Source organism: Trichechus manatus, unplaced genomic scaffold, assembly GCF_000243295.1.
Source record: "Trichechus manatus latirostris isolate Lorelei unplaced genomic scaffold, TriManLat1.0 scaffold00001, whole genome shotgun sequence".
Lineage (NCBI taxonomy): Eukaryota > Metazoa > Chordata > Mammalia > Sirenia > Trichechidae > Trichechus > Trichechus manatus.
The window spans coordinates 15,800,531-15,820,600 of NW_004443937.1; the positions used below are offsets into that span (position 1 = coordinate 15,800,531).

The 20,070-nt window shown below is 51.5% G+C and overlaps 1 protein-coding gene across 7 annotated transcripts in view; it reads left to right on the forward strand.

The window, feature by feature from the left end:
- IQSEC1 (IQ motif and Sec7 domain ArfGEF 1) overlaps positions 1 to 20,070 on the forward strand; it is a 216,068-nt gene that overhangs the window by 132,605 nt on the left and 63,393 nt on the right. For 3 of the 7 annotated variants that reach the window (XM_023742823.1, XM_023742867.1, XM_023742659.1), the window contains exon 1: positions 13,836 to 14,175. The exons of the other annotated variants lie outside the window; for them this stretch is intronic. In XM_023742823.1, the coding sequence (XP_023598591.1) occupies positions 14,069 to 14,175 (107 nt within the window). In that variant the 5' untranslated portion in view covers positions 13,836 to 14,068. Of the gene's footprint in view, positions 1 to 13,835; positions 14,176 to 20,070 lie in introns of those variants that run through there. 7 annotated transcript variants of the gene reach the window in all.

Consider the following 20,070-nt stretch of genomic DNA (forward strand, 5'->3'; position numbering starts at 1 on the left):
GATTTTATTTCTGACTTATTTCACTCAGCATAATGTTTTCAAATTCATTCATGTCGTAGGCTGTATCAGAACTTCATTTATCTTTATGACTATTATTCCACTGTACGGATGTACCACATTTTGTTTATCTATTCATCTGTTGATGGACCCTTGGGTTGTTTCTACCTTTTGGCTACTGTGAATAGTGCTGCAAAGAACATTGGTGTACAAGTATCTGTTTGAGTCCCTGCCTTCAAGTCTTTTGGTTATTTACCTAGGAGTGGAATTGCTGGGTTATGCAGTGTCAACCAAGTTTAACTGAAAGAAGCAGTGGGCTTGAGTCCCACCCCAGTTCTGCCTTTGAACCACAGAGTGACCATGACCTGCGCAATTCACCTGTCACTTTGCTCATGTGTGGATGATGCTGTTGGGTCAGATGGTCTTACACTTATTTCTGAACAAAGGACTGTCCTTAGTCTTACACTTATTTCTGAACAAAGGACTGTCCTTAAGACCTCTTCCCACTTTGACCTCCTCACTGACTTACAGCCCCTCCTTCTTGGTCCCTGTGGTGCTCATGTGATGTGGGAAGTAATAACAATCTTACACAGTAATAACAGGCCCTATCCCTGAGCACTTGCTGGGTGACAAGCCCTAGCCTGAGGATTTGTGTGCACGTTATCGTTTAGCCCTCACAGCAACCCTGTGAGGTGGACAGTACACATTTTATAGCTGAGAAACAGAGGCACAGAGAGGCCAAGTCACTTGCCCAAGGTAACAGCTCCTGCCTGCCAAGTGCTAGACAGTCACCAAGGAAGGGTTCTGTGTGTCAGAGTTGTACCTGAGGGAGGCTGTAGGGGGCAGCTTTTCCTACCCTGAGCCTTCATTTGTCCCTCAGACCCTTTCTGAGCCCCTGCTCTATGCTGGGTGCTGCGGCAGATGGGGAGTTCTAGAGCCTCCTGGCTGCTGTGCCGGGTCCTGAAAGGTCAAGGGGAGTTTGGTGGACAGACAAAGCGAGTGGGCTTCTCTGGCAGAGAGAAGAACATGAGAAAGGTAGGGAGATGTGAAGCAGTGTGGTCTATCAGCAGGGTGTGGCCTTGGGCAAGTAACATCACCTCTTTCAGTTTCTTCATCTACAAAATGGAAAGATGATAATAGCACCTACAAGGTTGTTGTGATGATTACAGTATATGAGTTAGTTCTATGCATAAATGCTAAGAGCAGTGCGTGGCACAGCTGTTGTCTGTTATCGTATTATTATTATTTTCATCATCATCAGTTCATTCATTCTCTACCACATTTTTTAACCACTGTGCTGGGGGCACTGGGGACACAGACAGATAAAAACATGCTCCATGTGCTGACCTGGACTGTGCTCCCTCTGCTGCGGGGCGCTGAGTGTCCCAGGAACAGGGAGCAGCATGAGTGAAAAGGCACAGCGGCGCGTGACCACCTGTCCCACAGACAGCTGTGTACAGCTGGAGCATACAGATGGATAAAATCAATCTTAGGGAGTGAGATAGGGGCATCGAGGCAGACGGCAGGCTGGAGAGGTGGGCAGGGGCCCTATCATTGGAGGGGGGAGGGAAGGCTTAGGTGCCACACTAAGGAGTTTGGACCAGGACAAAGATTTTAAGCCAGAGGGGACTTGGGCAATTTGTATTTTAGAAAGCGCTTTCTGGCTGCTGGGAGGTGGGCTTAGCAGGGAGGGTCTGGAGGTCACCTGGGGGTGGCGGTGTGGGTATGGGACTCAGAGCTGAGGCCAAGATTGTCCCAATCTCTATTGCGACATCCCACCCTCCACCCCTGGCCTTGGCAGACAGGGTGGGCTGTGAGGAGGGAGGCTGCAGCAGTGGGCATCTCTCTCCTCTCTACATAGTCTGTTACAGCCAGCCTCCCCAGCCTGTGCCTCCCACCCAGCCCTCCTGGGCGTCCCTGGGGCCCGGCCTAGCCCTGTCTGCTGTAGCCTGCCACAGAGAACTGCTTTATTTAAGTCCATTTTGCGCGTATGGAAATAACTAGAGGCCTCTGTATTTAATTTGGCTCAGCCAGGAAGATTTTTGGCTCTGTGTGTGTGTGTGTGTATTCTGAAAAATCTTTCCGAGTGAGCCTAGGGGTTGGAAGCTTCTGGTCATCTTTGTGCAGTCAAAACCAGCAAGAACTGCCCTGACATAGCTGGGGGTGAGGGTCTGGCAGAGGGCAGGTTCTAGGAAATGGTTAATAAAAGAAATAAGGGAGGGGAAGAGGGTGATTTCATCCACAGATCATGAGATCATGGCTGGGGAAGCAGTTCTGTAAACTTTGTTGCCCAAGACCAGGTGAGCTGTGGGTAGAGTGAAAGGATAGGGGCTTTGGAGAATGCGGAGCTTTATACAGATGCACAAGAGATGTTTCTGGTTTCTTGAGAAGGGAGGGGTTGATTCGGCGTTGGGTTGGGGAGTGCTTCTCCTGATGTCCCTCTCTCTGGTCTTGATAAGCCCAGCAAAGAATTGTGGTTGAACTCTTCTTCTCAGGTTGATGGTTCCCAGCAGAAACAGTCCCCTGTGTTTGCGTAAGGATTCGCGGTTGGCAAAGCATGTCCTTGCTTGATTCCCACGTTCCTATTGGTAAGCCAGGCGGGAATAATACCCATTGTAAAGGTGTGACAACGGAAGTTCAGAGAGGTGAGTTAACTTGCCCCAGGTCACTTAGCCTGGATGTGGGGATGTGGGGAAGCTAGAACTCGCTAGACCCAGAGCTTTCCTCACATTCCCTGTGGGCACTCCTGGAGCTGTAGGGGCATCATTCCAAATGCAGACTGCCCCTCTCAGAGGCGGGCCAAGGGCTGCCAAGGGAGGGATGAGCTTGGGTTCAAGGCATTCACACCTCAGGGCACCTCCCCTGAGAGTCCAGTTTTGGAATAAACACCAGGTATCAGATGGCTTTTGAAATTATATCTTACCCATATGAAACTTAAGCATGAGGGCTTCTGGTTAATTGAGGCCTGGAGGTTATGATGACCACACAGTTGTGGATTGTGATCAGGAGGATGCTGTTACTTTGGGTAGAGTCATGTGAAAATCAAACTCTCAGAGGATGCAGCAAAACAGAGGCCTTGGTGTTCCCACCAGCTGTGTAGAGTTGAGGGAATTTTTGAACCCTGCCTCTCGGGACGTGTATCCTAAATCAGTTTCCCTGGGAATGACTGACCCCGAGCTGCAGGTCCTGGTTCTACTCTTTGAGTTGGATCTTGGATTTTGGTCCTTTGAAAGCGTCACAAGCAAATGCAGATGCCCTCAGAAGACGGAAGGATATGTAAGGGAGAGGAGCAGGCCACCTATAGGGAGGGTAGGGACTGTGGCAACGGGAGAGCATTTGCGTCTGATGGGTATAGTTGCCACTCAGCTCCACCTGACTGTTATCAAGCGGGAATATGGACCCAGTGTGACCAGATCCTCAATTGTTTTGCCCTCAAGAGTAATCAGAAACCTGGATTTCCATATAAAATCTCTGGATGGTAAAATCGTGGCGATTCATTCCAGTTCCTTTAAAAAACACTGTTTGGGCCACACTGAGCATGCTTTGTAGACCAGATTGGGTCAAGGTCTGCTGATTTGGAGCTTTGTGTTCAAGCTCTTGTGAGCTTCTCTCACAGAGTTCTCTACCATCCAGACAGCTCTGTGTAGTCTAAAACCTACTCCTTATGAAGAGTGCCGGGGAGGCGCTGGGCTGGCTCTCCAGTGGCTCCAGCCTTCCAGCCAACTCTCCTGGGGTAGAGGCCCAGGGTCCCCGGATGGATGGGCCTCACCTTTGCCTTGATCCTGGCCCAGATGGCACAGAGGAGAGTAGGCTCTCTCTGGAAAGGCAGCTCATCCTGGATTTGGCTGCAGAATTGGCATTAGGGGGCTGATTTTCCTTTTGTTTAGGTTTATTCCCCCAATTTGGTGCTCTGGTCCAAGCAGGGGCCCTGGCTGGGCCCAATTATAGAGTTTGTGCCAGTCCCTTCAACCTTCTTGTGGTCCCTGCCCCCACCCAGAGCCTCCTGACTCCCCTCTGCCAGCTGGCTTTGATCCCAAGGAAAAGCCCACATGTGCCAACATTTTGAGTGAGTCTCTTTGCTCCTGCTTCCTGTCTGTGGCCACCAGTGCCTGGCCCTGCCGGCAGGCCTCCCAGGATGTGGGAGGTGGACATGGAGGGCTGGCAGCCCAAGGGGAGATGGCCCAAGGAGTCCCCCAGGGGTGGGGGCTGTTTTGCCAATTCCCTCCCCCGCCTCCCCTATTGCTTTGTAAGTCAAGGCATGGGGGCGTGGGGGGCGTGGTCGGTGTTGTTGAGCAGTGAACACGTGTTCTTACTTTGGAGAAACATACCAGTTTCCGCAGTCCTTTAATGTTTCTGCAGCCCAGCTGCAGAGTTAGACAGGAGCACTGAACAGAGGTCCAGAGTCACAAGTCCCCATCCCAGCTGTGCCACATGTTGGCCGCATGATCCTGGATAAGTCTCCTCTGCAGTCCTCGGTGGTATTCCCTCTTGTAAATGGAGAGGAATAACCCCTGCCCACGGGCTTGTTGCCAACTAAATGAGGTGGCTGATGTTAAAAGCTAGATTGGAGCCTGATGAGGGTAGCACTGCCCAAGAGTTTTAGAGGAAAAGGAGAAGGGTAGAGTTCTCACAGGGCTCCTAGTCCAGGGAGACAATAAGGCACATTAACTGCAGTGAGAGGATACCCAGCCATGTGCTGGGCACAGGGGACTTATCTGCCCACTCTGTGACTTTGGGTTTGATTGCCCCTAACCTCATTGGGCACCAGTGTTCTCTCTGCAGTACGAGTTTACTTCCCAGGGTTTGTGGGTTCTCTGGCCACTGGAAGCATAACTCATTCATTCATTCTTTCAATGGAATCTGCCTGAGCAGCTGCTGAGTGTCAAGCCCTATTCTAGGCACTGGGGAGACATTAGTGAAGAAAACTGGCAGACAACTCTGCCCTTCTGAGCTGGCCCTTTAATGGGAAGAGGCAGACTTGTCAATAAGAAAGGAAAAAAAAAAAGATTCGGATCATGAGACGTGCTATAAAGAAACCTCAGAGCTTGCTGTGCTAATCTAGGAAGATAGAAACTGTAGATCCAAGACACCTACTTCTCCTTCCCTCCTGCCAGGGTGACCCCGCTAAGGATGGGCCACACGGGCCCTTCTCCCGTGTTGCCATGCTACTGAGTGGCTGCTGGCAGGCCAGCCTGTGCAGTGGACACCATGTTCTGTGTCTATGCACAGCCAGAATCCCTGAGCTCTTTCTGATGAGAGCCCCCAGAGCCACCCAAGGATGGGGCAGATCCGATTCCAGATTCTTGGTTCTGCCCTCTGACCACCCCCGCCCCCCCGCCCCGGTCTCCAGTCTGGTCCTCTAGGCTGTTTTGACAGGAGGGAGTGACTCACAAATGAGTAGTGGGAAGGTTCTGCTCCTGCTCCTGCTGAGAGACAGACCATCTTTATGTTTGGGACTGAGGCCTGGCCTGAGAGGCTAGAGCAGCCATCGCCCCGGGGCTGGAAAGACGACCTTTGAAAACATGTTGTTACCAGGACAAGGGCAGGACCTGGCTACACAGCACTGGGCTCACAGGACACGGAGACATTGTCTTCCCTCTGGCTGTGCACAGATGAGAACAAGCCCTTTCTGAGGAAGGGCGCTGCCCTGGCCCCTCCTGAAATAATTCCCATCCCATTAGGCTTGGCAGTGCCCATTGGTGAGGCTTGCCAGGTACTGTCTCATGGACCCCCACCTTGTACCGCGATGTGGCGGCATTACCTATGTGTGCATGTGGGAAACTGAGGCTCAGAGAAGTCAGGGTTAGAAGGCATCTTCCTCACTGGGCAGGCGGGAAACTGAGGCTCAGAGAAGTCAGGGTTAGAAGGCATCGTCCCTGTTGGGCAGGTGGGAAACAGGCTCAGAGAAGTCGGGGTTAGTGTTCAGGTGCTGGGCTCTAGCTGTCTCTTCCTGTCGCTCGCATCATTACCACAGTGGGATGGTTGGAGCCTGACAGCTGTGTAGAGCATATGGCTCCGAGAGCAGGGGTCACTAGCTAGTTGCTACTTCTGTGAACCTCACCTGCTTGAGGTGTCCCCAAAACCTGCGTCTCTCTTGATAGGCTCAAGTAGCCTGATAGGATCCCTCAGCCCTCAATTGCTGTCCTTGACTCCTCGTGCCGCCTGGCCCTCTTGCCAGCAGCAGCTGACAAATGGGGAAATGCTGAATGTTGGTTCAGTAAGCAAAGCTCTAAAAATAGCCTCCTGCTTTGAAAAGTTCATCGTTCAGAGTTCTATATTTTTATATGTACATAAAAGCCACTTTTGAATGTCTCAGTGCTGGGTAATTAGAGCTCATGCTGTGGACAGAGCTGGGACAGACTTTATCTCATCCTCAGCAGGCCAGGCCCAGGCCAGTAGGGAAGTCAGCACTGGAAGTCCTGGCCTCTGTGGCCCTCCTCTGCCTGAGGTTATGAGGGCACTGAGGCAAAGAGGGAGGGGCCCCGCCATGGCATCCAGGTGGCTACTGGGGCTGTTCTGGGTGAAGTGCTGTTCTGGGCTCTGGGGATTTCTTAGAGGGCTGTCTGCGGGTAGCAGAGCCCGTTGTAGGGCTTTGAAGCCAGTTGTAGGACTGCAGGCCAGTATCCTGGAACCAGCCACAGGGTTGATGTGAAACCTCCATTTTCTCCTGGTTTTCCCAGTTTAGACCTGAGGCTCCTGAAATTGTCCCCTGCCTGAGCTGGCTGGAAGGGGTCAGGAACCCTGGGTAGCTGCCTGACCCCCCTGCCTGCCTCTCAGAGAAAAGAGGGGCCCCCAGAGGAGGGATTCTCACCTAGCCACATACCTACCCACCAGCTGGACCTCGATGAGCCCATCCATGCCACAGCCCTTCCCTCTGGTGGCCCCTCTCAGGTCCCTGGTCCAGCATCTCCTCCTGTCACCAGTTAAATGTGCTCCAACCTCCTCCAGCTTGAAAACCACAACCTTCCCTGGAGCCCCAGCCTCCTCCTTCCCAGCTAGACTCCTCTAAAGTCATCTTTGTTCTCTACTGCTCTTCCTCCTCTTCAGTTCCTGCCCACCACAGCCTGACTTCTGTTCCCAGAATGGGTGGCCTACAGCTGTGACGTGTCTCTGTCCTCTTCCTTGACCTCTTGGTGACATCAGGCCCTCACCACCTTGTCTTCTGGTGTTCTTCCTGCTTCTACCACAGCTGTTTGCCATGCTAGCATATTACTGCCCCTTGGTCTGTCACTTCTCCCACCCGACCAGGCCCTAGTGCGGCCCCAGCATCTCTCCCCAGCATCCGTGCTACAGCCTCCCAACTGGTCCCTATGCCCCCTACCCTCCTAACCCTTCTCCACTTGGCAGTTAGAGTGGCTTTTCTATAATGTCAGTCCCACCCTACTCCACGCCGCATATACTCTAGGCCCTTCCTTGGCTTTACCCTGACCTTGAGGTCAAGTACAAACTCCTTACTAGGCCCTTTAAGTTCTCGTTCCTACCTGCCCCTCCTCTCCCTCAATACATGTTCCCACCAGACTGAGATTTCAGTTTCTTGTACCCCATGGGCTCCCCACCTGCATTCTGCTCAACCTTCACACGTGTGGTTTTCTGTGGTGGGAACACCCCCACACCCAGCATCCTCACCTGCCTACTGGCTGCTCCTCCTTAAATTTTTAGGAAGCCTCTCCTGGTCTCTGGCACTGGGCACGGGGCTCTGCCCATGGTCTACAGTGCCCAACATGTCCCCTATTATTCCTCTTAACACAAGCTGTCAGAAGTATCAAGTCTGTGTCCCCCCCCCCGTATCCTGAGCACTCTGTAAGGACAGGGACCGTGTCTGCCTTGTTCCCTGGTGTGTCCCCAGGCCTCACACGGCTCCTGTCACATAGTAGGTATTTTGTGAATGTTCTTTGAATGAAATGACGCTGGCTGGGAGAGATGTGTGTTGCAGGGGCAGGGTCTAGGACTGGCGCAGGACCCCATTCCCATGTTTTGTCTCTTGGTTGTGGTCCCAGTGTGCATGTCCATGGTTCAGTTAGTAAGATTTTTCAGGCCCAAAGAAAGTTTCAAGAGGGATTAAAAACAGTGAAGCTTTTAAAATTGCTTCCCTTCTTTTTAACTCGGTAGTAAGTTTTTTCTTTTCCTTATGTTTAGAGCCTGAGTAAGGCTGCTGTCTGTGATACATTCTCCCTTGGCTCGAGGCCACAGAGACTGGGTGAGGGAGCGGGGTCGGGCTGACTCTCTGGCCATGGGGCTGGCTGCCTTAGACTCTGTCCTGTGGACACAGTGGTCCCCTGGCTCCCCAGGAGGAGACTAAGCCTTCAAGCCCACCATGACAAGGCCCTGGCCCAGCCTTGGTTTCGAGGCATCTGGAGGAGGTGAATAGCTCAGAATGGAATCATTTCCTGAGCGCATATTCTGTGCACAGCCTGGTACTGATCTGTCCTCACCACCACCTTGTGAGCTCAGGATGGACTTGAGGGCCATTTTACTGATGGGAAACTGAGGCACATACAGGAGGAGCCACTTGTCCAGCTTGCACAGTGAGTGGCAGAGCCAGGACTTGAACCTGTGTCTCTTAGCCATTGGGGAGCTTCCAGGGATTGGGCCCTTGGCTGACCCATGGGTTGGGCAAGTATTGCCAACAGGAGGCCAGGGGCTGCAGGGCACTGCAGGTGGCCACCACTTCGCTAGCTGATGTTGCCACGTGGGAATGCAGTATCTTCTGATTTTTTTTTTTCTGAGAAAAGCCAGAAATCTGAATTTTTAGTGAACATTCCCATAACTAGTTCTGACGTAAGAAAGAAAAAGACAACAACCACCACCACCACTCTGTGTAGGCCAAACAAAGCCGTGTGGGCTGGACTCAGGCTCTATGCCACCAGTGTGCACCTTTGCCCACAAGTGGGTGTCTGCAGCAGGTTGTATGGGGCTATGGGAAGAGAGGAGGACCAGGCTTTGTCTCTATCAGCTGCTGACCTCCTGCAGAGCTTGGGCAGGGTTCCCCTCCTCGTAGGGCCTCAGTTTCCCCATGTGTACAATGGAAGGGCTTGGCAGTTATGGGATTCTGACAGGTCATGTATCACAATCACCTGGGACTCTTTTAAGAGTAGTTTCTGAACTTTTGAATTCTTGAGCACTTTAGGTCTGCCCTCATAAGTTGAGGGAGCAGCTCAGTTTGGGGACTAGGCCTGCTGAGGATCTTCCAGTTCTGGAAGTTATCTCGTGCCTGTCACTTGGCTACCATGCTCCTAAGGGTGGTGAGAGGGGGTTTGTGTCCAGAGGGGCCCTTGGCCCTTTTGAGCCTGATGGTCAGGGAGGATGCATAAGTTTCTGGCCTTCGTATTCTAAAAACCTGCTCCTAGGCAATTCTTAGTTACGTTCATGTGAATTTTCTGTGTTGCAGTTTTAACTTCCGGTGGGCATTGGGTATCTGGTTCCCTATCCCACCCCCGCAACCGGGGTCTGAGCCTCACTCACAGCCAGGCAGAGGTCTGACTGTTGTGTATGAGTGGTGCCCAGCCCTGGTCCAGCCTCCTGCTCTCCCAGGCCTTAGGGTCCACACGGGAGAGAGAGCAGCCCTCCAGATGCTAGGTTTGGTTTGGTTTTGTTTAAAGGCCTCCCTGGCTTGGTCAGAGTGGCTTGGTGTGTGTGCATCTTCTGTGTGCCAGACACTGTTCAGGAGACCCAACCTCCCAGGTCTGACAGTCTAGTTGAAGCCAGACAGTCGTCACCCACAGAGAGCAGGATGGTGGTGACCAGGGCAACAGAAAAGGGGGCAAGGGAGGATACGGAGTCTGGGGAGGGGGGCACAGCTTTTAAGAAGGGAGGTCAGGGAATACTTTGGCTGAGACTCAGATGACCTTTGACCAAAGACCCATAGGAGGTAAGGGAGAGAGATATGTGACCCTCTGGGAGAAGAGCATACCGGGCAGAGGAAGAGCAAGTGTGCAGGCTCAAGCAGGACTGTGCCAGGCCTGTAGAAGAGCACGCAGGAGGCGAGCGTGGTGGGCGCGGGGTGGCCATGGGGCTGGGGAGCCGGGCCAGAGAGTAGCGGGAGGAATGGCCGGGTTCTGTAGAGTCTCCTGGCTCATTGTGAGGACTTTGGCTTTAAATCCTAGTGAGGTGGGAGCCCTGGGAGGGTGCTGAGCAAGCGGGGTGTGGGGGAACCTGGTTAGAGTTGTGTTTTAACAGGATCCTGGCAGCTGTATTGAGTGGGGGTGAGTGAGACCAGAAGAGGAGACCAGTGAAGAGGCTGTAGCTATAATGCCAGGACGAGGACAAGATGCAGGCAGCTCCGAGCAGGCTGGTGGTGGTGGGTGGAGTGGTCAGGTGCTGGCTGTATTTTGGAGGCAGGGCAGCCCCATTTGCTGACAGATTGGAAGCAAGGTGTAAGAAAAGGAGAGTGGCCGAGAGTGGCTCTGAGATGATGGGCCTGAGCAGCTGGAAGGCTGGAGTTGCTGTCAGCTGAGGTGGGGACAGCTGCTGCGGGGAGCTCACCTGGGGGAGGTCGCCTGGTGGGGGCTCAGGAGTTCTGAGCCTGCCTTTGAGATGGCTGCTTGTCATCAAAGGGGAGAGGATGTGTGGGCAGTTGGATGTTGGGTTTGTTTTGTTCCTTGTGATTACTGTATATCTTCATTAAAGCAAATTTGGGAACTACGTAAAAGCAGAAACTCCCCTGACCCTCCCACCACCCCCCTCCCCAAGCCTTGTGGGGATAATTTCTGGATTATTTGGAAAGATCACCATCTCCCTTGTTTTGGATCTGGTGCTCCTGGTCAGCCAGTCATGTTGGGTGTTTAGGTCAATGTCACATCATGCCCTAAATCTTTTCAGGGAGTGCAAAGCCCACCTCCCATCCCCCCCTCCACCCACTTTTCCCTCTAATTCCACACCATTTGTGTCCTTGTTCTCTGCTCTTTGGGGTAGGCCAGCCCTTGGGGGCTGCCTCCAGGTCTGGGAACTTTCCACAGCCCTTGTAGAATCTAACAGAGTGGGAAGAATTGGGAGGATAGCCTGGAGTTCTGTGATCTGACAGACCGCTGTTTATGAGCCTCGATTTTCTCATTTGCAAAATGGGAAGAGCAGTGCTTTTTGATGGGATCGTTGTAGGGACTAAATACGTGTGCTGAGCTTGTATGAGGGCTCCCAAATGGCACAGTGGGTGAGTGTGTGTGTATGGTGACCCATCCGAGCTACAGAATCCCTAAAGACTGCTTTTCCAGGCCCTGCTTGAACATCTGCATTACCTAAGGTGACTCCTTCCCAAATAGCTCAAACTGTTAAAAACTTTTACCTTCTGAAGCTCCCATGTAGGCCTTTGCCCTGCCTCTGATCCCACAGGTTCCCCTGCTCCCTCTGTCCGAGGACAGCCCTGCAGAGATTTGGGAGTCGTGGCAGGTCCGGAGGCTGCCCTTCCCCAGCCTGAGCCATCCAGACTCTTTTTCAGAGGACAGGGTCGCCAGTCCTTCCCCACCCTCACCTCTTCCCCAGGCCCTTCCTTTGTCTGTCCCTGTCCCTCTCCTCCCCCAGGCTGTGGCCTAGAGTTGAACACAGGACACATCCTAGAGTAGTGCAAGACTGTCCCCTTCCCTGTTCTGGGTAATATAAGAAACCTAGGTTAATGTGGCCTCGGCAGTGAGGAGCCACAGAAGGCCCCACAAGGGAGCTTGTGAGGGGCAGGGCAGCACCAGGGCTTCTGGGAACTAGTCCCCCTTGCCCTGGGTCTAGACTCCCTTTCTGGAATTAGAAACCCTGAGAGCAGAGTGCAAGGAGGCCATGAGGCCTGAAGACGTGAGGGACGTAAGTATTTCAGGAGAGGTTGTTTTGTTCTGGTCTGTGCAGACAGCCAGGAGCCTGGACTGAGGCTCCTGGCGTGGACATTTAACCACAGGCAGGCTTTCCAACCGCCTACTTCCTCCACCATGGGTCTGGCCCCTCTGAAGAGGGTGGCTTCACCATGTGATAGGGCCACGACTGGCCACATACAGCCCAGCTTCACTTATCTCAGTACCACGCCTGCCCCAAGACCCCCATCCCTGGGCCTAGCCCTGCCCCCAGCATGTCTATAGCATGCTCTTCCTCTGGGGAGCCAAGTGTCAAAGCTCCAGGTCTGGGTCCAGTCCCAGCCCCTCTCTTTCCTGTGTGGGTGACCTTGGCCCAGTGACTAACTGCACTGAGCCTCAGTGTCTTCATCGGCAGAAGGGACTGCAGCCTAGCTCCTAGGGGTGCTGGTTGGACTATAGGCCATATACACTCAACATGGCACCTCATACCTGGCAGGTTGATGGAGAAGAGTTGCTGCTGCATAATCCAAAGCTGTATTTTTATTTTCACTAAGTTATGTAAGTGTAGTGGGTAAATGTTTGGGCTCTGTAACCAGACTGCCTGTGTCCCGATCTCACTGGCTCGCTGTATGACCTTGGGCACGGGTTTAACCTCTCCATGCCTGGTTCCTCATCTGTGAAACAGGGATGTTAACAGTGCCTGCCTCAAAGGGTGGTTGCAAGAATTAGAAGAGTTACATGTAAAGCTTGGCCCGTCACTAGCTATGTAGCTGTGAGCTATTGTCATCGCCGTCATCGTTGGGGTGAACAACTGACCCCATGACAGTAGGTCTCTGCTTCAGCTGTGTCACCTCGCCTATGTCCAGAGCGTCCTCTGACTAACATTTTTCTTGAAAAAAGTAATTCATGACTTCAGAGGTTATAATTAGAGACATCCATGGCCCAAGAGGCCAAGGGCCTCCCTCCTCACCCCCCAGTCCTGACTCACTCCCCAGCTAGAGTCAGGACGTGGCATCTGCCACTGTCTGGGCCTGTGGGACCCAAGTGTGTTTCTAGGACCTCTCTACTCAGAGCAGCCTTTTTGGGGTCCCTCTGCCTCGTCCCCAAGCTCTCCTGTGATATGGAGGCTGATGTAGAGGTTGCTTGTCCCAGCTCCTGGGGCCTGATCTCACACGCCTTTGCACGGCATCTGCCACAAGGCATGCAGTCCCAGCCTGCATAGACCTTCCTTCAGTAGGGCTCTGTATGGCATCTCTGTGCCGGCCTGGGGGCGACAGACTAGCCTGCTCCTCATGGAGCCAGTGGGGCGGATGGACCACACACACGCAGACACTCCAGGTGATCTGCACGGAGATAAGTTTATGAGAAAAACAAGATACAGGTAGTCCCTGACTTACCATGGGGTTCCGTTCCAATGACTCTGTCGTAAGTCGGTTCTGTCGTAAGTCAAGTACCTCATTTTTTTTTTTTTTAGTTTTCATTATTATTGCCTTTTATGATCAGTATCTTTATAAATCATAACTTTGAACATCTGTGAGCGAACATCTGAGAATGATAACATCAGCAAATTACGTGCTATACAACATTCTATGTTGTATATATTACTAACGATAAGGTGTACCAAAAAAAAAAGAAGACGACCATAAGTGCAGTTTCTTGTAACTTGAATACCTCGTAAATCGGGGACTACCTGTAGTAGCATGTGACAGGGAGTGCATGAGATGGGGCTGTGGTAGACATGGTGGCCCCTTGGAGGAAGCAGCATTTGAGCCTGAGACCTGAGTGTGGCAAAAAAATACAAGTAAACATAGTCTTGGGGGACAACTAGGTTAATTATCACAACTTAGTTCTACATCCTAGTTTGGTGAGTAGCATCTGGGGTCTTAAATGCTTGTGAGCAGCCATCTAAGATACAACTATTGGTCTCTTTCTGTCTGGAGCAAAGGAGAGTGAAGGAAACCAAAGACTCAAGGAAGAAATCAGTCCACAGGACTAATGGCCCATGTGAACCACAGCCTCTTCTAGCCTGAGACCAGAAGAACTAGATGATGCCTGGCTACCACTAACAACCGTTCTGACCAGGGACACAATAGAAGGTCCCAGTTAGAATGGGAGAAAAATGTAGAACAAAGCTCAAATTCATAAAAAAAGACCAGACTTAATGGACTGATAGAGACTAGAGGAACTCTGAAGACTATCGCACGAAGATACCCTTTTAATCAGGAACTGAAGCCACTCCCAGAGGTCACCTTTCAGCCAAATTATAGGTTGGCCTATAAAATAAACAATAACACCCATGAGGAATGTGCATCTTTAAACAATCAACTATACGAGACCAAATGGTCAGCGTTTACCTAAAGGCAAGGAGGGACAGAGAAGCTGGATGGATGTGGCAGGTGGGGTGGAAATGGTAAGAGTGCTGACACATTGTGGAGATTATAACTAATGTCACGGAACATGTATGAATTGTTGAATGAGAATCTAATTTGCTGTGTAAACTTCCACCTAAAACACAATAAAATATTCTTTAAAAAAAAAATACAAGTAGAAGGGTGGGGAGAAGATGCTGGGGTGGGAGTGCAGATTTTCATGGCCCTTAGCTGTCCTGCAGTCAAGGCTTCTGACCAGGGTACCTCACCTCTGACAGGTGTCTGGAGGTGTGGCAGCTTACACACCTTCAGTGACAGAAAGCTCACCACCTCCTGACCAAGGGAGAAATCTGCTCTGTCCTCCACTCATCAGCCTGTTGGAGGCTTGAAGAAAGGGATCCTATCTCTGCTTGGGCTACTTTCCCCTGGCCAAACAGTCCTGATTCTGGGTGGGAGATGGTTTCCAGACTTTGCATACTGTAATTTGGAATTGGCAAATGAAACTCATCTCTCATGCCAGCTGGGATCGGCTGTCTGGAGTGCTGTGTGGAAGGAGGGTGCCTGTGATCGATTAGTGATGTCTGCCACAGTTGAGGAGCAGATATCTGGGAGCAGCTACAAGTCTGTGTTTGCTATCCCAGCTCTGAGAGGTAGGTCGGTACAGCACACAATCATCTGCAGTTATCTGACCACTTTAGCAGACAGCAGGACCACTTTAGCTTCTGGCTTTTTTATTAATTCATTTTAATGACTGGCTTATCAGCTACATCAGTGCCATCAGTTCATATTAAACTTATGATCAACAAAAAATGCCTAAATCTTTTTCAGAAGAACAGCCATCAAACCAGATCTTTTCCCATTTTGACATTATTCCCATTATATGGGTATGTAATTAATTTACATCAATCCGTTGTTGATGGGCATTTAGATTATTTCCAAGTTTTTATAGTTAGAAACAACACTGCAGTGCAAATCCTTATATTTACTTCTTTGCGTGCTGGTCTTATTTCCTTACCATGAATCTCTAGGAAAGGGATTGCTGGACCACAGGAGCATCTTCTGAGAGCTCTGGGCAGCAGCCACCTAACTCACAGAATGTTGCAGAGACTCGACACTGTCAGGGAATGTTCAGGGACTTGGAACAGGTACCCCACCTCATTCCTTGATTTGCATATGGCCCAGGTGTCTGTGAGAGAGAGATCATGAATTCCAATGTGCAGTTGAGGACTCTGGGATGTTCAGTCTTGTCTGGTGGACTGGAGTTGTGGGAGAAGCTTCCCCAAAGGTATAGGGTGGGGAGACACTGAGCTCCTGAGGGAAAATCCCCACAGGTGAAGAAGTGCTGTGCCTAAGCAGCTGAGCTCTGGAGGGTGGAGACAGTGATGGTGTCAGGTTTGTATGGCTGGGCCTGGCTGCTCCCCAACTCTGGGGAAGCATGGACTCCATCTTAAAGCAAAGATCTGTGTCACTAGGGCATCAGCCTTTCTGCTTACAGTGGTAAGGAGGGAGAAGGTGACTGATTACAGATGACAGTTCTTCCTTTCTCCAAGGAGTCTTGGGTTGTAGGATATTGCTGTCTTTATGAGTTCAGCCGAAGGATGGTCAGGGTTACATGGTTTAAATTAGATGATTATTTATAGCTAGTACTCTGAAAAAACTACCAATGTATACTCCTACTGACCACAGCTGAGAATGCCTGTTGCTGCATATCCTTGTCAACACTGGGCATTTTCACTTAAAGAAAATTTATCTTTTTGTTTATCAGTTCTTTGTCTCAAACTAAGGAAAGACTCTCTTTTAATATCTAAATACTGTGTAGCTTCTGATGGGACCATCAAGAAGTGATGCTCTCTGGCTCAAGAAGGGTTCCTAAGCCCCATAGGAGAAGGCATGCTCTGCGAGCTTTTGTCCACACACTTACTGGAGAAACCCCTGTGGAGCTGTGCAGTTGCAGTAGGATGGCCTGCGCATTTCCTCCTTATTGCAGTGGTTTGAGATTGGTTTTTATTTTGGGATGTGGAAGGGCTTCCACATTGTGCAACTCAAGGAGCACCATTTACATAAACTCAACAGGACTTGGTGACCAATTAAATTGGTGGGTGGGAACTCGCTGAGGGGAGTGGCAGACGTGATGACACCCAGGACCCTGGCTGAGTCACTGGGTGGGTGATGGCACCACCCCTAAGATGGGAAAGAGATAGGGAGTTATATTTGGGCACATCGGGCACGAGATGCCTGCAGATGCCCGGCGGGGGGATGTGAAGAGCCCGTGCTTCAGGCCCGGCACGCAGCAGGCTCACTCAGTCAGCAAGGATTTCCTGAGCTCCCATTAGTGGACACATATGTCCGCACTTGGGAAGCATCAGTAAGCAAACTAGGCAAATATCCCTACCCTCTTTGAACTTATGTTCTGATTTGGGAGGCAGACAATAATCAAAAAAAATGCTAAGTGCATTATACAGTTTGTTACAAGGTGATGGAGAAAAAAATAAAGCACAGTAAGGGATTAGGAATGTGGGGGGTATGATTTTTAAGTCAATCGATCAGGGTGCGGATTCTTTAGAAGGAGAGATTGAATAAGGAGTTAAAGGAGGTGAGGGTGTGATTTATGCAGATATCTGGTGGAGCAGTCAGTGTAAAGGCCCTGAGGTGGGAACAAGCCTGACACATTTGATAAGAGGAAGGAGACTATCGAGGCTGGAAGAGAATGTGCAAGAGGAGAAGCCGAGATGAGGTCAGACCAGGTGAAGCGTTGAAGGACCTTGCGAGGACAGTGTCTTCCTTCCTGAGTGTGATGGCGAGCAGAGGAGGCCCTTGGTCTCTCTTGTGTTTTAACAGGAACCCTCTGACTGCTGGGGAAGTAGAGACTGCTGGGGCCCAGTGAGGAGGTGAGATAATGGTGGCTGAGCAAGGTGCTAATGAGTGGGAGATTCTTGAAGGCAGAGCTGATGGAGGGGGTGGGGGGTGAGCAGAGAGAAAGCCAGAGTTGCCTTTGTGGGTGAAGGCGAAGGCAGTGGGTGGCTGTCAGACCGTGTCCCTGCCTATAGAGGATGGCCAGGCCCTCTCCCAACCACACTCTGGAACCTGCTGACACAAGGGCAGGAATCCTGGGCTGGCACCATCCCAGAAGACTCTTGCCTCCCCACAACCGCCTCATTCCCCAATCATATCCCTCCAAGAGTGCCCCTCCCCTTGTGCCCAGAGCCTCCCTCCCCAGCGGATAATGCCCCCCTTCAATGTCCTGCCGCTGACCCCAACCATTTGGGCCTCCAGAGTGCCGTGACCTCTCCCAGCCCTTCCCTGCTTCAGAGCAAAACGCAGCCTTGGGGTTCTGTGGATGCTACCTTCTCCTCTTCCCCCAGCCCCTTGGCCCCACACTGTGCTGGCTGGGAATAAGAACACCCCCTTGGATTCACAGCAGCCCAGCCCACACCTCTGATCATGGTGGTTTTGAGGCCAGATAAGAAAGGGCTTGGTGGAGGATCAGATCCCTTGCAGATGTGAGATATAGAGATCGTTCACTTATTCTGGGCTCGCTGGGGCATTGGGGTGAGCCCAGCCACCACCGTCTGGCTGAGCCACCTGACAGCACAGAAGCAGAATGCTTGACACCCGTCCAGGAGCCTGGAGGGAAACTACTCATCAGTCACTCTGTTTCTGCAAACTCAGGGTTACGATCCTATTTTAAATTCTCTTCTTGTAAGTGGAGCCCTGGCTGCGTCTCTTCAACGATGAGATCTTGTTTCCTGTCAGACTCTTGCTTGGACAGATTTGGCTCCTGACTAAAACATTTCCACTTTGGGGGATGTGTGTTTGGAAACACTTCCTTGTGGAGTGCTAACAGGCTGCAAAGAGGGGTTTGGACAGGGGGAGCAGGGAGGAGCTGCGGTGGGGTAGAACAAAGCAAGGACCTGGGATGTTGAGGATCTCCCGAAACCCCACCACAAGAATTCAGTCAGCTTTTCATACAGCAGACATGTTTCAAGGCACTGACTTTATTGTGATACGCTGTCCAAAGCTTCACAAAAGAATGGGAGAAATGTAAGATCTGCTTAACCCCCCATACCACACATACACCTGGTCTGACCTCATCTCTGCTCCTCCTCCCCTGTTCAGTCTCTTCCAGCCTCACTGGCTTCCTTCCTCTTCCCCAGTATGTCAAAGGAAGCTGCTGGGTGGGTGGATGGGGAGTGCAGGGGAAGGGAGCTAGGTGACTCTTCTGAAGGGTGATGTTCCTGTATACCTTGATGGCATCTAGTTTAATCCTCTTGTTTTACCAGAACTGAGGCCTTGACCCACTCTGATCCACAGCCAGTTTGTGGCAGAGACAGGCAAAGAACAGGGTCTCTTCCCCAAAGAAGAACCTTTGTCACAACTTCACCCCTGGTGAATGGGATTGGATGTTGGTCATCACAGGAGTCCCACTGCTTGTCTCCAGAGGCCAGAGCCGGTGGTAGGAATGGAAGTCCTGTCCTATTCTTAAACCAGAAGCTGGAAAGCCAGTGCTGAGATTTGCAGCCTTAGCCCAGCTCAGGGTGGAATTAGAATCAAAGGACAGGCTACTTGCTGTTGGGCGTTGGTCAGCTGGCATTGTCCTGGCCTCTTCTGCTCCAGCTTCCTTCCCTATCCCCCCACTCCAGGCTTCTCAGGGGAGGGGGCTGCCCAGGAGTTGATGAACACTTCCACACTCTGACCTTGGCAGTGGGGCCTGGCTGGCACAGTGACAAGTGACAGGAATAGAAGCGGGACTGGGCTAGGGTGGACAAGTTGGCCCAGGCTGTTGGATGCAAGGCATTCCCACTTGGTTCTGAAGGTAGGGACTATTGAAGGACTGCAGTCTAGGAGGGGCCTGCCTTCCCTTCTCTCTCTGCTGTGGCCTCAGGAATCAGGGAGTTTTTAAAGCTCCTTCCAGCCCTGAGGCTAAGGGAAATTGTACAGGGACAGGGAAACCGCAGGGCAACTAGAGATGCTACCAGAAGTCATGCTAGGAGCTCACTGCATAAATTCCTCCCTTCCCTGTTGTCCTATACTGAAAAACTGCAGTGGAAACCAGTCTGTGAATGAAAAGGTTTGTCTAAGTTCATGAGTTTGGGATGAGTAAGGCAGCCAGTCCCTCTCCTCCCTGCCTGTTGGCCCTGCTCCTCTTTGATATCTGGAGGTGCTGAGAGGGATGTTGTATGGGGTGGGTTATGGGACGAGGGCTGGTGAGGTGGAATGCGAACATCGTCATGGGAGTCCTACCACCTTGGGCTGTAATCCTGACTCTCCTACTTATGACTTGGGTGAGCTTGGACAAGTCTCACCACTTTATGGGCCTCAGTTTCCTCGCCTGCAGAGAGGTCAATAATGCTTCCTTCCGAGATTGGTTTTAAGATTTAGTGAAACATGTACAGCAACCACACAGTGCCTGGCCCCAAGGAAGTGTGCAGTAAAGATGCACTTTTGTTAATTACTGTAAGGGAAGAAAAAGTAACAACTCAGTGCTGTACTTAATCCAGCAGTGTGGGTGAAGGAAAGAAGGTGCTAGGGTCCGTTCAGTTAGCCAGCAAATACCTACTGCACGCCCGCATGTACAGGCACTGTCCTGGGTGCTGGGGATGCATCAGAGAACAGGGGACAGAAGGCCTTGTCCTTGGGGAGCTGACATTCTTGTGTTGGAAACTGAAAATAAGCACTGTAAATAAGACAGGTCGATGTTAGAATGTGGTCTGTTCTGCAGAGGGAAGTGAGTCTGAGTGAGGTGGGAACCTTACAAGGGTACTGGGTCCCTGTAGCTGTGTGTGAGCATCAGTGAGGGAGAGTGAGGGCAGAAGCAGGGAGACTGGAGTTGTCCAGCTGTCAAGGAAGGTGTGAGGCTGCCTCATGATGGCTACCCCCTCCCGCCACCCATACCCTCTGAACCCTGGACTCAGGTTTCCCACTCACAGTTCCTGCCT